The sequence below is a fragment of the Pelecanus crispus genome, chromosome 9 (genome assembly GCF_030463565.1).
Source record: "Pelecanus crispus isolate bPelCri1 chromosome 9, bPelCri1.pri, whole genome shotgun sequence".
Lineage (NCBI taxonomy): Eukaryota > Metazoa > Chordata > Aves > Pelecaniformes > Pelecanidae > Pelecanus > Pelecanus crispus.
The window spans coordinates 42301529-42317110 of NC_134651.1; the positions used below are offsets into that span (position 1 = coordinate 42301529).

Sequence of the window (15582 nt, forward strand, 5' to 3'; positions counted from 1 at the left end):
CAGCTTTTTAAGCTTAGCAGCCTTCAAACTCAATTCTCAGACACAGATCCAAACCATTAACCTTAGGAGAGCTAAGGCCTACAAAAAGTTCACAGAAGTTAATGAACACAAAATATTAAACACCTCCATTCAATTGTGATCTAACACAGTCTGGCACTGCAAGCTTTATTAAATCACAGTTGCCTTATTTTTCTCAGGATTCCCAGGAGATGTTTCTTTCCCCCCACCCAAAGGATTTTATAATCTGTGGGATACTGGAGAGCACCAGAATGGAAATAAAAAGACCATTCTCGTTATTTCATCCTGCCCTTTCTATCAGATTAAAGAAATGTAACTATCCCAAGCGAAATCCATATGCTCCCACTTATATAGGAATGCTCTTGTGGCAATAGGAGGGTAATGAGGAGGAACTTTGAGCAGCTCAGCACCAAGACAGGTTCCTGCATGCCTCAGTTAAAACACAGTATTGCAGAATCAATGTAGAGACTCACCAGTAGTGGCTGTGTTAGGTTTTTTTTCCCTTACTAGTTGAGCTTTGCTGGCGTTAGCATCAAAGGAAGCATGAGCATAGGCTGACTGGGTGGCATCTCCTCTGTGGGCTTAGGAGAACCAAGGGCCTTAATCTTGCTCAATCAGTCCAAGGACATTTGCACACAAAATCTAGGTTATTCATTCAGGTCAGCAGATATTTTTTAAATCAAGATTCATACAAGATAAGAAAAGTGCCGTGCAGCGTTCTAAGTACACACTAGACAACAGCATAAAGACCACACAAAAAAATCAGCAACAAAGAACTAAACTGATGAATGTGCAGGTGAGATGTGTATCTAGAGTAGCGCATTGGACGGAAACCAATTTATGTATTTACATACCTGAAACAAAACCCATTTTGAGTTATGCTGTATAAAAGAGGGATTAGCATAAACATGTGAATATTTAAATGAGAGGGTAATGCAATGTTTATAGCTTGGAATAAAAAAAAAAAAAAAAAAAGAAGCCTGTCTGGAAACAGAAGAACTTAGCACAGGAGGCTGACCACAGAACCCATCCCAGCACAAGTGGCTGAGCAAGCTGCTAATACCACAAAATACTTGAACATGTAGGGTCACAGTCAGTGAACCAATATTAATTCTTTGAGCTTTTTCTCCCTTTCTTAATTGCAAGTTTCTGGATTTTTGGCTCTTGCCCATCTCCTACTGACTTACAAGTACTCGGAGATGCCAAGAAACTCAGGATGATTACGCTCCCAAGATGGAGACACGGAGTTGTGCGCTGTCCGCCCGTGGCCAAAATTTTCTCTCTTGCTAACATGAAAGCGACATAAAAGGTGGTGTCCAACAATGTTCAAGCATCCAGCTGGGGAGTTATGTGTATAACAAAAAGTTATAACTGATCACTCAAAAATTAATTCTGGGGAACCCAGATGAGGTCAGTTGGAGCACATATAAGCCTCTGCCCCTCGGATTCTATACAAGTCACATTTCTGATCATTCCTGAAAATGGCAAAGAGCGCGGCTGTACTAACAGTCAGAAGACAAGTCTTGGTTCTTGCCATTACGGCTGTGCATGTGCCTCTGCACCCATCCCTTACCCGTGCTGGTGCCGGCTGAGAGCTCAGGCACGTCAGGCAACCCAGAGCCGCATCTGCAAGGGCTCACCTGCGTGCCGGTGGTGATGAGACGAAGCTGGAAGGAAAGAACACCCTGAGTGCACAGGTACAGCGGTAACACCCCGTGCCCACAGCAAAAATCCTGACAGCATATCAAGTCAGCCAGTGGCCACCAACTGCGCGACAGGCTTCTGACGGAGGGCACGCACTAACAGAGCTGTAAGTCACGTTAACGTTGGGCATACGTAACGGTGTTAGCCTACCATTCTTGTGCAGGAGCTGCAGTGAGATCCTAGATCATTGTCTTTTTAGACTTTCTAACACAGGAAATGGAGCAGGTGCTGCTGACACGATACAGCGTGACTTACGCTATCCAAAAAAGCAAACAATTCGATTAAGACGAGACTCCATCCGTAACCCCTGCCGTGAGGCGCACAGGGCTGCGGCTCACAGCCAAGGCAACACCACCCGCTCCGAGGCGTGCTCAGGACAATTCCTCGCCATACGCTTACAGCTGCGAACCGGGGTTTGCTATTTTTGTGCCCTCGGAGGTTGTGACGTAGAATAGAATCGTTTAGGTTGGAAAAGACCTTTAAGATCATCAAGTCCAACCATTAACGTGGTGGTTGTTCCTGTGTATTAAAAAGGCACCATCAGGCCAGGACAGCCCCAGACACGCAAAAAGACAAAACCTCCGTAGGCCAAACAAGATGCTTCAGGTGTTTAGCGTCAAGCCTACAGAGAAGACTTCGCAAGGTGACACCTCCCTTCCAGATCCACGGAGCTCCGCTCCTTCCAGAGGGACCGAGCACGGCACTGCCAGCGGCCGGCAACCCAGGCCAGCTCTCACGGGCTGCCCAAGCCAGTGCTGAACCCGGGACTGCTGCAGCCGGGACTGCTGTAACCAGGACAGCTGCAACCGGGACTGCTGAACCTGGGACTGCTGCAACCGGGACAGCTGCAACCTGGGACAGCTGCAACCTGGGACAGCTGCAACCTGGGACTGCTGCAACCTGGGACCGCTGCAACCTGGGACCGCTGCAACCTGGGACCGCTGCAACCGGGACAGCTGCAACCGGGACCGCTGCAACCTGGGACTGCTGCAACCGGGGCTACCGAGCCGCAGGCGCCGCAAGGCCCGCAGCCCCGGCGGCGGCTCGGGGTGGCTGCTCCCTTCGGCAGCCGAGCTCATGTCGGCCGGTGCGGGAAAGCCCCGCGCTGCTGCAGCCGGGCACGGCTCCGCTCAGGCGGCGCCTTCCTTCCCCGCAGCGCCCGGGCCGCGGCTGCCGGCGGGGCCGGCCGAGGCGGGGCAGGGCGGGCTCCCGCCGCCCCCCGCATCACATGAGGGAACTTCGGGCCAATGGCGCCGCGGCGGGGGCCGGGGCCCCGCTCGCACCCGCGGCCGCTCGTTCAAAACGCGGCCGGGCTCGGGCGCCGGCAGCCCGCGACCCCCGCACCCCCCCCGCTCCGCGCCGGGGCTCCGCGGGGCCGGGCGCTGGCGGCGGGGATGCCCGGCGGGGCCGCGGCCTGAGGCGGCCGCCCGCCCGCCGCCATGCCGGTGAGGAACCGGTACAACCTGGTGGACGATGGCTGCGACTCCCGCGTCCCGCTGCACAACGAGGAGGCCTTCCAGCACGGCATCCACTTCCAGGCCAAGGTGAGCCCCGGCCGCGCTCCCCCCGCCCCGGGGCCGCCGCTTCCCCCCCGCCGCCTGTCAGAGCCCCTCGCCCCTTCCAGGCTCCGGCGGTGGCGGAGGCCGAGGCCCCCCCGGGCCGGCTCCCCCGCAGCGCTGGGCCCTCTTGGGCCTCGCCTGTTGCAGACCAGCCCTGGGCACGGCGGGCCGGCCGGCTGCCAGCGCTGGGGCATGTGCTGGCCACGGGGCCAGTGGCCCCGCGGGCTCGAGGCCGGGGCTCGCCGTGCCCCCCGCCACTCCTGCCCGCGGTGTTTTTCATTTCGGAAAGTGCCCCTAACCCACGCGACTGCGCGCAACCTGAGGAAGCCTAAAGAAAACACCGACAAATTATGAAAGCCTTGCATGTAATATCACGATCAAACAGGTTCTTGCTCTTTCCCCAGTATTTTTTTGCAGCTGTTTAATCTCTAGAAGCCGCCTCGCGCGCTTCATTTGAGAGCTGATCTGGAAAGACCCCTCTTGACAGCGCAGTGGGCACTGCCGGTGCCAGGTGCATGTGCACGTCCTTGCCCGATCCGATGCCTCTCCCGTCCCCCATCGGGCAGGACCCCGATCCTGCCACGCTGAGGGAACAGCTCCGTCTTCCCCTGGAAACCAGCAGACTGTTAACGTGCTGCTTAAAACCATATTAGTGCCTTACTCCGTCTGACCTGTTCCCTGCTTGAAAAGCTGGGCAAGCAAGGTCTTCGTTTAAACGCATGCAGTCTTCAGTTATCAGAAAGAAATACCGATACTGTCAGAAATTTCATCTTGATCATAAAGAACAGCCTGGCAGCGCAGCATCACTCTCGGAAAGTGACTCCATTGGAATTGATATTCTGTAGACAGCGTGGGGAATGGGCTTATAATTCAGCTGACAAGAAGAATTGCATTTTGCTGGAGCAACTCTAGGGTTCCCTTCCCCTCCTTGCAGGTGGCCTAACACAGATTAGAAATGGAATTCACGCCTGCTGTCTCCTGAGCTGTAAAGAAGGGACATATCTATTCAAATAAAGCTTTGAAATGGGGATTTTGTGCATTTTGGTTTTCATGCTAAAAGATCTGTAAGATTTAAGCAGGAGATAGGATGGATCTGAATAGACAGTTAATCACATATTTTAAAAATCTCTCTCTTCCTTAGGGGAGAAAAAACAATTAATCTTTGATTTCTTTTTTAAATTAACATTTGCTGTGCCGCAGCCCGTGCTGAGAAGAAAAATCCTCGGTTTGATTTTTAAAAGATGTGAGGCAACTGTACCTTTAACCGAGTGGAAATGGGCTGCTTCCGATTGACAGCTTCAGGCACCCAGAGCTATTCAGAGAGTGGGTAACACACTGTTAAGATGTGTGGGTCTGAGATGGGGTTTGCATTACCTTAGTAACACGCTTGCTGGGTTCTGCGCTGAAGTCTGTCTCTTCCAATTAGGACGACGCTCATTGCAGGCACATCAGTCAGCTGCAACTCTGGCAATGACAGGGCTGTAAGTGGCTGCCAGGTGTCTCGCACCAGGCAATCTTACTGACCACATTTAGTCTCTAATCTCCACATACCAAACTGTCTTACTTGCCCTATAATCTTCAGGGACAAACTTCAGGAGGTCAATACCGGGAGCTGCTTGTGGAAAGGCGTCTGTTTGCGCAGAGCTTCGTGAGCTGGCAGGGCTCGGCACGAGTACCCAAACTCTGCAGCAAGGCCAAAGCAGGGAATTTGGGAGAATCTCTTCTGGCTCAGCAGTCACCAGCTCTCCTCCTGCCCCCCCACCTATTAATTTAATCTTTGGTAGCGCGGCCTGTTCCCCACTGCAGCTCTGTTGCTTATAGACAAAAGGACAGCTGGCTGCGCTGAATCGATCTGGACTACCTGTGACTGTACTGACAGCCACCGCGGAGCCGGGAAGGAGATGCCTGCAAACCAAAGAGACCGCAGATCTGGAGCGATACGGCTGTGCCCTTGCCACAGGGGCGGAGGGAAATCCTGGCTCTGTCACTCCCTTCCCCGCTGCCCTCAAGCTCTCGTGGTCTGAGCGGTTTGCCGCTCCTGTGGTTTACACCAAAGGCTATAGCTGAACTTACTGCTCTTAAAAATGCTCTTTTGCCAAGCCATTTTCAGAAGCATCAGAAAAGCCAGATGACCTTTCAGATTGCTTGCGGTGCTTATTTCAAGGCAGATGAAAGAGCCGTAAATACTGAGCCAGGAGAACTCATCTCTGAAAGCCCTATTAAGTAGAAGTTTTTTCAAGATAAAACCCAAGCTGTAAGCGTAACAGCAGAGAAATAAAACCAGAACTATGTCAGTAACACTGATAGCTATGCGGCTGTTCTTGGGGAAGTATTTTGTCTCTGTTGATATGTATATTACCACCGTGAATTTTGCAGGAGCCTCCTGACTAGCTGCCCCCTCTCCTCCCCACAGCGGAACAACCAAAAAAACCAAAAACACCCCCACAACTTCAAACCACATGCTCAAGACACAATTCATGAACCAAACGCTCTTGAAAGCGTGACTAAGCTTTGTGAACTGCCCACTGCCCCCCGCTACCCTGCCTGTGACAGCCGTGTGGGGACAGGCGAGGGAGCGCACAGACCCCGCTGGGAACCCACCAGCGCCAAATCCGGCACCCTGCCCTCGGCTGCCGGAATCACAGCCGCAGGACCGCACCTGGCACCAGCCCGTGCTGGCAGGACACTGGCATTTCTCATCGGGCCGCTCACCCTCTCACTCCGATGGCATTTTTCTTGCCCTCGCCAACATGCCCTTGATGTGCAAGTCTTTCCTCAGAGCTGTGAGCAACACCGCTTTGCAACATTAATGGCCTTTTGCTCCACGCACGAGGTGGCTGTCCAGGACACGGCACGTTTTCCTCATTCCTAAGGCTGAGCTGGCAGCTTTGCACCTTCCCTGGCACTCCTTCTGTGCATCTGTGCCATCGCAGGTACCCGGGGCCGCAGCAGCAGCTACACAACCAGAGTCTGCTTTGGCACACCAGCGTTACAACCCAGCGTAAGGGGAGAGTACAGGCAGCGCAGGGAACAGCACACAGGAGGGAAAAACTGTCTGCCTGCAGGTCTTCCCTGACAACCTGCGTAGCGTCAGCCGCATACTGACACTGCATGCGAGAGAACGCTTGCCGAAAGCTGCGTGTGTGTTGAAGTGGTAGAGGCGGAGGTGCTGGGAAGCTGCCATCTGCCCACGTCCCAGCCCCTGAGCGAGCGAGCAGCGCTGCAAGGATGATGCTTACGCTTAAAACGCAGACACCCAATGCCAAGGGCAGCCTCTGTCACGGCTCAGCCAGGCAGCTCCTTTAGGAGTGCAGGTCCCATGAGCATAGTTAAAAACAGCTGGTGTAGGACGCAGATTTGAGCGAGTTTAGCAGGATTCTGCAGACAGCTGAGCTGGTCCAACCAAGCAGGGACAGAGGGAGGATAGTCCGGACTGAAAAGTTAGGCCAGAATCATGAGCCTTTCCCAGGAAAGCTAGTTGCTGCACGTCCTGGCAACTTTCCAACTCTTATGTGCTTTTAGCTACGAGTCTTTTAAAAGCAGGTGTAGTGACGAATGACAAAGGATGGACAGTCCCATTTTCAGACCCACGAGATCGTGACTTGATTAGCAACAGACGCTGCTCTGCAAAGCACTGGTAAAGGCGCATCCAGAATCTGAATGAGGTCAGAGGCTCACACCCAACATTAGAAATCCATGAAATTCTCCCTGACTTTGATACTATTATCCACAACAGATATTCCTATCGTGTCCTGGGTCAAGAGAGCCTAAGCAGGGACTAAATTAACGAGAGATGCCGTTTGTTTTGAAGAAGCCTACACCATTAACTTGTACATTACTTTACAGACATCTCACTGTTCTGTCTTTCAGTACATCGGTAGCTTGGACGTACCCAGGCCCAACAGCCGCGTGGAGATTGTGGCAGCCATGAGAAGGATTCGGGTAAGTTCAAAAGAGCTGAACCCCACATGGACTAAAAGGTTACATTCACTGGAGTGACTTGGTTGCAGTGCGCTGTTCTGCATTCCCCCCCCCCCCCATCGGGGGCTCAAATCTCAGCACAATCATGATTGTGACAAGCTTCTCCAGAAATTCCCAAGGCATATCAGGAGAGACCCATCCCCTGCTATTTGCAAAGGGATCAGTTAGCAAAACCCAGACATAAAGCCCTGGTCTCTGCTGAGCAGGTATGGGGATTCTGCTTGAACCTAAGAGATTTATTTAGCCTGTTCGGGGTTTTGTGTGTGTGAAAAATGAGATGTACACAATCTGCTCCACAAAAGCACTCGAATTCATTGACAGTTCCACATATATTATGTTGTTATATATTGAAATATCAGTGGCCTGGCAGATATTGTGGATGTAAATCCCATCAGACTACACTTTGTGGACTCTGCTGCTCATGGAATAATTTGCTGCTTTCCCCCATCCTCCGATACAGTTTTACAGTTCCTGTTTCTCATCAATAAGTCTGCGCTCTTCCTCCTCTAGTCCTTTATTCTTCAGAACAGCCTGTGAATGGTCACCAGATTTAGCTACGATTAGCAGGGTGGCTAGCTTACATCTGCTTCATGTATAACCAGTTCAAGTGTGTCTACCCCAAAAGGCGGTGCAGCTGTTGTGCCTGGCTGAAGTTTTGCAGGGATCTTAATTCCGAGGCTGCTCATGTGTCTCACATCAGCTGAAGCAGGTTTGAGAATCTTCCATTTAAAGCTTTGAAGGGATTATCCTATTCCCCTCCCTCCCCCCCCACAGTGTTTAACCATCTAATTTTCATTTAGAATATCACTTTTTAAACTTAGCCTGTGACTGGCTGGGGAGCTGATTTATTCATCTCCAGCCAAGCTCAGAAATGACATTCCCCTGCCTTTGCCGGCTCAGACTATTAGCACAGCTCTTGCTCAGAACACAGTGCAGCAGCAGTCTAAATTGCCTGGTTATTTATGGAACAGGTGAACATCTATAGGAAGGAAAGGCAATAGGTGAGGACTACCGGGGCAGTTTAGATGCTGGTGTAACTACTGGTAATTTTTGATCTGACTCAATATTTAGCATCAGATTTGACACTGCACTTCTGCTGATCCTTGACTGGATAACACCCTTGCAAGAAAAAGCAGGCAGTATTTTCATATCAGTTTCTAGGAAGTGTTGCATTCTGGTTTCACACCTGCTATCGCCACGATGGCATCTAGCTTGGAGTCTTGGCAGTGCAATAGCATGCTCAAGTGCTACATGAAGCATATAAGAAGCCACTCTGCATTCATGGATGCCATCAGTTAATCTTATCACACAATATTTTTAAAGCAGGCATCCTGTATTCTATACTGGGTTTTTAATCTTGGAAGCCCTTTCCAAAAAGGGAGGGCTTCCCTTTTCATGTGCGTATTGTACAGCAGGATCTTATTCAGACACTTCCTGGCTGCTGAGCGGAAGATGCTCCTCTATTGAAGATAGTTAATTGGCACTGATCCTTAATTAGAGCATAAAGAATGAACTGGGAGGTCTTTGAAGAGAATTCTAGCGCATAGAGTACACAACCTAGGAACTGAGGGAAGATGAGGGTTATTTATGTAGCATTCATTTGCATGCAGAGGCCTTGTCTGTACTAGAGTTTTTTCCCATGGACTCTCAGCAGCACCAGTTGCAACTGGGAGGAAGCACTGGAAGGAGCTATTGGTGGAAACTAGTATTTTGCTACCATCTAATTGTGAGCAGTAGTGCCCGTTTGCACTGCAAGAGCAAGGAAGGTCCTGCAGCCCTGCGAAGTACTGGCAGGGGACGTTGTGCTGAAGCTTTCATCCTTTGTGCACTCCTGTGTTCCACTGGAATTCTCTGCTGGAGCGGAAGAAAAAAGTCGCCTAGTACAAGCCCCAGCGCAACATTTCCTATGCTGCTCTCTATGCCCTGCGACATGGGAGGAGGCAGCGTGAGCCATCGCTGGAGCAGTCGGTGACAGAGCCAGCCCAAAGCACAGGCAGGCTGTTACTCATTGCTTCTGCCACTCCAGAAGGGGACCAGGGAAGAGGATGAGGAGTCACAGCCCTGTATTTTTCCAGGCTCTGCCAGAGCTGGTTACTCTAGTTATTCATTAGTAAATTGATACAAGCTCTGAAACTGCCTTCCTACCACTACGTCTGATTCTGGTCTCCGGTGCTGTGATTAAAAGTACTTGCCCCAGGGAAAAAAAGCCTTAGGCTACCCAGGACTCAAAGTTGTCCTTAGAGTGTGGGGAGAGGGAGGGTGGTAAGAAAAGTAGCAGCTCCAGTTGCTGAGTCTACTCCTTGGCATCTTACTGTCCTGTGTTTTGTACTGGCTTCTTTTGCCAGTTGCATATGAATTATGCCAGGGAACCTGGGAGGAGTCCAGTGGTATTCTCCACGCATTAGCAGAGCGGTCTGCTTGCAGGCTTCAGGACGTGTGGATTGCCCAGGCTATGGGGACATTACTCCCAGGGAGCCTCAAATGACATGTTTGAACATTAGTCTGCTGAAATCACGATCTGCTCTTTTGCAGTAGGTATTTAAGATGCGCTGTGATAGTAAAGCTTAAATCCATATTCCTGACTGAATGGATGCTTGTAGAATTGCCAGCAATACTCCATTAGTCACACATTAGATTCCCATTTCATAACAGACGGCAAAACCTTGTCTCATCATGTTCTATGCTTCTACTGGAGGGAATGCAAATGCAATAGGTAGCAGAGGGAAGCTGCTGTTCTTAGCTTCCCATTATGCAGAGCTAGACAACTTTAAGTTTGCTAATCCTCGCAGTGGATTATTAGCTGCATACAGCTACCATGTTATTATATGATCATCAGAGTTCAAACTAATCCCTCTACCTCCTCTTGCCCTGGCAGGGGAGGTGATGAAATTAGTTTGCTACTTGAATAAGTACACTGTGCTCTGACAGGCACGTCGAGTTGCCATTCATGGGAGTCCAATTCATTGCGCAGCTCCAAGCACCCAGCGCAGGCGGGCATTCCTCCACCTCCCAGGGAGAAGTGGCATGCCGCATCTGCTGTCTCCCGCTGCCCGAGGCCATCCAGGTCTGGGTGTCTGGCAGCACCCGCTCAAGCTCCTATGTTCAGAGTCAGCGTTCTGGTGGAGCTGGCTTTGTGCTGAAGTGGATTCATCTGCAGCTATTTGAGCCTTCTCAGCACTCTAGGGAGCTTATGTACAGTACAAGATTTTTCTTCCTGCAGAAGTCAAGTGGCAGCTAATGTGAAGAATGTGAGAGTCCTTCTCCAGGGCCCAAATAGCTCCCCAATTCAGCAGGGTCACTCTTTCCCTAGACAAACTACTCCTGGCTGCCTGTTAGTGAACAACTAAATAGCCAAGTTCTCCCCTTAGCCAGGTGAAGGCTCTCACTGAGGTGACAAGGAAAGATGTTGTGGAGCCCACACAACAGTGAAGCAGTAACAGGAAAGCTTTTCTAAAGATGCTTATGGGTACAGGCCTAGGGGTAAAGATGAGTTTTGGAAAACACAAAACATTTGTTTGAAGCTCCTGAGGTTGCTTGGGAAACTTTGCCCTGGGAGACCAGGGAATGGATGGCTTCATGTGAAGGGTTAACATCACAACATGTCCTGCATCCCCAGCTTCCACAGAGCTAACACTGACCAGAGGAGCAGCAGTCAGCTGGTTACCCTCCTAGACCAACGCTACCCTCAGTCCAGCACTTCACAGCCAGGCAAGCAGCGCTCGTGAAATGCTGCTATTTTGCGTGGCGAGTTGTACAAGGACATGGTAGGCATAAGTGTCAAAGCCTGTCATCCCTACAGACAGCCTGCTGCCAGCAAGTCCCCAAGTCACTCCATTCAATTGCCCTGATTCTGTGCCTTAAGTTTCCCTGGAATTTGCACTTAAGATTCTATGAAGCCTAGAAATTTCAGGTCTGTTTGGAAGGTCTAGCTTGGATCTAAGCAGGTATTAATGCTCAGAAAGGAGCCAGATGTTGGATTATTCGATCATTTCATAAGGGAACAACCAACTGGTGCTGTGCCCATCCAAGCACCAGGATGAACAAACAGGAGGCAGGCATCCAGACCAGTATGTTTCTTCTGTTACCTACACATTTCTTGGGCTTAATTTAATTGAGAAGTCTTCTTCCCCAGAGGCCAGTGTGCCAGAGAAGCAGAAACATTTATAAATCTTGACACAGGCTACATCAGAAATGCCCGAGTTCTCCTTGGCATGAGAACTGGGTTCTGACTTCAGCCTCCCTCTTATCCTGATCATTCTTCCTGCATCCATGCTCTTAAGCAGAGCCTCAATGCTTTGCAATTTCTCCACACTAGTGAGGAAGTGCCACACTGTAAGTCATATTGACTGCCAAATGTCAGTTGGTAGTGTTGAAGTGTGACGTGACATCAGTTTAAATCAGGATGAATAAAAGTTACAATCCTACAGTGCAACCTTGTGAAGCAGAGGCGGCAGGGACAGCCGCACAGAACCTGCCGCTCCTGCGCCCCAGCAGCTCCCAGTCTGATAGCTGGGCTGGCTTCATACAGCAGCTTGCACTTAAAGCCGTGCCAGGCTGTAAATTGCAATGGTTCAGGAGCAAATCTGGATGTCATTTGTCTGCTCTTGCTACAGAAGGAGAGGAACCAAGTAGACAGCTGGCAGAGGGCAGGGTGACTGCCTTCAGCCATCTCAGTTTAACTTATCACTGTGTGGCAGACTTCAGAGGTAGAGATGTTTAATAGACTTGTTCATGAGATTCTTTAAGAACACAGTTCCTTCAGTTTTCCCAGGCAGACAATCTTCTTCACACAGAAGAGAAGTTCACCAAGATAACCGCTGCACAGATTCCTCTGATTTATTCTGCCTATAAGCCCTTCCTGAGTTATTATGCTTGGAGCTAAGTTTTCCTGCCAGCTTCATGTTAATCTGAGCTGGAGTTGTGATCAGTACTAAAAAAAGATAGAAGCTGAACTCCCAGCTGCTGGGTTTCTTGGTTAGTCTTTGCAGCCTCTCCCACTGTAATGAAGTTATTTGGTCTGCTGCAGCTGAAGCACGGACTCAGATGTGGAAGTGCAAACTGCTGGAGCACTTGCCCTGGTGCAGACCTCTGTGTGCCAGGATCTATTGTTGTTGGATGGGAATTTGTTCTGCTGCAGTTCCTGGAGGGCTCTTCCTTTCAGCCTCTTTGGAAGAGCATCCAAATGTTCAGCTAATGACAGCCCTGGGTTGTGAAAGAAAACAATCCTAGCATCTTAAAATATTTCAGCAGTCTTCTTCAGACTGCTGGTGTGGACCTTTCTTTAGTTCTCAGAATGCCATGCACCTTCCTTTCTTTTACAGGAGGGTGCAAGAAAAGCAGATGACAGTTCTTAGACATGGTTAGAGTGTAAAACACAAACACCTCGTGTCTGCTCTAAACTGCTAGCACACCCTGAGCCAGTTACAGACACAGCTGACAGTGCACAGTGGTGGTGGGGAAATGCTCTATGTTGGTTACCAAGTCCCATTTACTAGATGCTTTGCAGACAGGAGAGCTGGGCCATGTCAGTTCACCCAAGGCCTTTAAATAAATATTATTATCACATGAGGAACAGTACTGTAGATGATAGTCCCACGCTGCAGTCATGGGTCCAATCAACATTTATACTGACAAGCAGACCTTATGGGAAGATAAGAGGAGGACTTGAGAGAGACAAGCTTCCCCAAGCCTGTACATTTCTCTTCCTCCTGCTCTCCCATACCAAAAGGGCAATGTATTTACCCCAAAGTATGCTCCAAGAGAGCATCTTTTTCTAGGATACCTTCCCTGCTTCTCTGGAGAACCATGCAAGGGTTGCTTACACTGATAGGTATTAAACAGAGCCTGTAGCCTCCAGGAAAGAGCAGCGGTTTTAGGTATCCAAACCAAGTATATATGAGCACGTACAAACTTGCTGCGATACCTTTTGCAGAAAGTCTGGTGTCAATTTTGGCTCTTCTCCAAAGCAGAGGAGGCTCATGCAGCTTCACACAGGCAGTACATGATCAGTCAGTCCTTCTCAGCACAGCCTACAAGTCTACCACAAAAAATCCTGAGGAACTCACACTAGTGACTTGGAAGATTTACAGGTGATCATGGATGGCTTTGTGTCCTCTGCCTACTCTCTGGATCTTTCTGTACTTCTGTCTGCTTGTCCAGCAGCCCACACACCTTTGCCTGCTGTCAGTCAACAAGGCTACAGGCACAGAGAAGAACAGTTGCTCAGACAAGCAGGCTAAGAAAGCCGAGATTGGCAGGAGGGCATCAAGAGCAGAGGGGATGACTTGGCTCAAGGCATCCTTGCCATTCGGCCCTGCTCTTCCCCAGGCAGCTGGTGCCCGGGCAGGGCTGCATCCCGTTACCCAACCCACCTGCTGGACTGCTCAGTTCCAGGCACTATGGTCTCAGAAACACCAGTAACTCCCAGGGTCCCATCCACGACAGGCATCTGAGGCAGTTTAAGGTTTCTACCAGACAAGATTAAGCTAATTGGTTTTACCTTTCCAGGCCCTAGCAAAATACAGCAAGTGTTTTCAGGATGGTAATTAAGTGTTAATTGCAGCTAAGTTTAGCCCTAATGCCTCATTAGTTTGTTTTCCTCTATTTGTTGCAGCTATAGCAGAGTCTCCTGCACAGGGATGGGGATCAGGCTGGGCTTCCCGAGAGACAGAGGAGTCCTGCAGCATGCTCCGAGGGCCCTACGTGAGCCATGCCAGGAAGCTTCTTACCTCCTCCTACACAAGAGGAGGAGATCTGCATGTGGAGATAGAGGCCCTTAGACTTGAACGCTCTAATTCCTATCCAGGCAGCAGCTCCGCAGGGGTCTCTGGTGCACCCAGACACACACATTAGCCCATTTTCATGATACAGTGGATTTTGCATCCCTTCCTATTACTCCTTCACTGGCACCTTCACCACCCCAGCCCCCTTAGCAGGTTCTTTGCCCTCTCCCATGCCAGAGGGCTAGTTAGTGGGGTTAACAAGGGCAGGCAGTACTGCAGCTGCTACTGTTCAGTGCCCTGCGCTACTGAAAAGCATTTTACTGTTCCACACTGCAAACAGCACCTGAGTTTGGTTCCCACAGTCTGTCTGTTGGCCTTCAAGATGATAACAGACCTGACAGAGATGCCACCTTACATTAGGAGATGACAGCCACATTATGGGTCTTACCTTTCTGCAGCACAGGCGCTGCTAGGGTGCTGAGGAAGGAGATGAGCCCTCTGGCAGAAGGTCTGGCAAGAATCCATTTCTCCAGGCAAAATGAGTGGCCTCAGCTTGCAACAGGCAGAGCTGCAGCCTCCCACCCCCTCTCCAGGAAGGGCTTCCTACCCTGCCACTGAGTTTTGTAGCCTCTCCCCTTTCCCAGTGTACCCTGCAGCCCTAATTAGCCAAAACACCCGGTGGGACTGTATCTCCCAGAGGTCCCTTGCCCTGAAGGCCCATGGAAGGGGGAAGGCTGGGGTTGGAAGGATGGGTGATGGAGGTGCAGCTCCTTAAGCCTCTCTACATGTGTTCTCTGGTCCATGGTCACCTTGGCAGGCTCAAGTGTGTTTCATGCGTGTGCTGCTTTACTAGCCTTACAGAAAATTTAATTTTCATGAACTAAAGAAATGGCTTTAGAAATGTGGAAGCTGCTTTTCTAGAAGAATTGAGTCTGCCATGCCTCAGACTAACCCAAGCTTGTTTTATCCAGTTTCTGCTCTTTGTATTATCATAACACAAAGGGAAGAAGCTCTTAATGAGATGTTTTTGCGGTGGTGTCATGCACAGTGTTTCTAGGCAGCATTGTGTGGCTATGGTGGAGAACTGACTACACTCTGCTTGTACGTCTCGAGTGGGAGGAGAGGAATAAACACCTTTGAGATTACACGAGAATCCAGCCTTCTGCTCAGTGCTTGGGGATGTCTCACCATGCCATAGAGCCACCCCACTGATTTATAATCTCTTGCAGGCTTCCAGCCTGCTCATCTCCAACCCTAAATCACCTCTGGACTCCTTGCCACAGAATGATGATTAGTTATCTGCCACTTAGCTCCTGAGCGGTGACCGGTCTATCTGTGAATGCGGCCACTGTAACAGAAGACAGCTTGGAGCTTTTTCAGTAGCCACATTATGACCTAGTTTTTTGAGAAGTGACTGGTGATTGTAGATGCTTCAGTCTTTATACCCCGTTCAGAGAGCGTGCTACGTATGATTGATAACAGATGGATGGAGGGATCAGTCAGTGAAATGTGTCATCTCTAAGCAACAGTGACCTTTTAATGCCTTCCTCAGGGTGCTGAAAACTGGATGGCTTCTCCAACAAGGGGGTGGAACTAGT

General features: G+C 50.2%; 1 protein-coding gene across 1 annotated transcript in view; it reads left to right on the plus strand.

Annotated features, from left to right (window-relative positions):
* The first annotated feature begins 3161 nt into the window (after nt 1-3161).
* LOC142594262 (carboxyl-terminal PDZ ligand of neuronal nitric oxide synthase protein-like) overlaps nt 3162-15582 on the plus strand; it is a 38564-nt gene continuing 26143 nt past the window's right edge. The window contains exons 1-2 of the mRNA XM_075715959.1: nt 3162-3266; nt 7152-7223. Coding sequence (XP_075572074.1) covers nt 3162-3266; nt 7152-7223 — 177 coding nt within the window. The remainder of the gene's footprint in view (nt 3267-7151; nt 7224-15582) is intronic.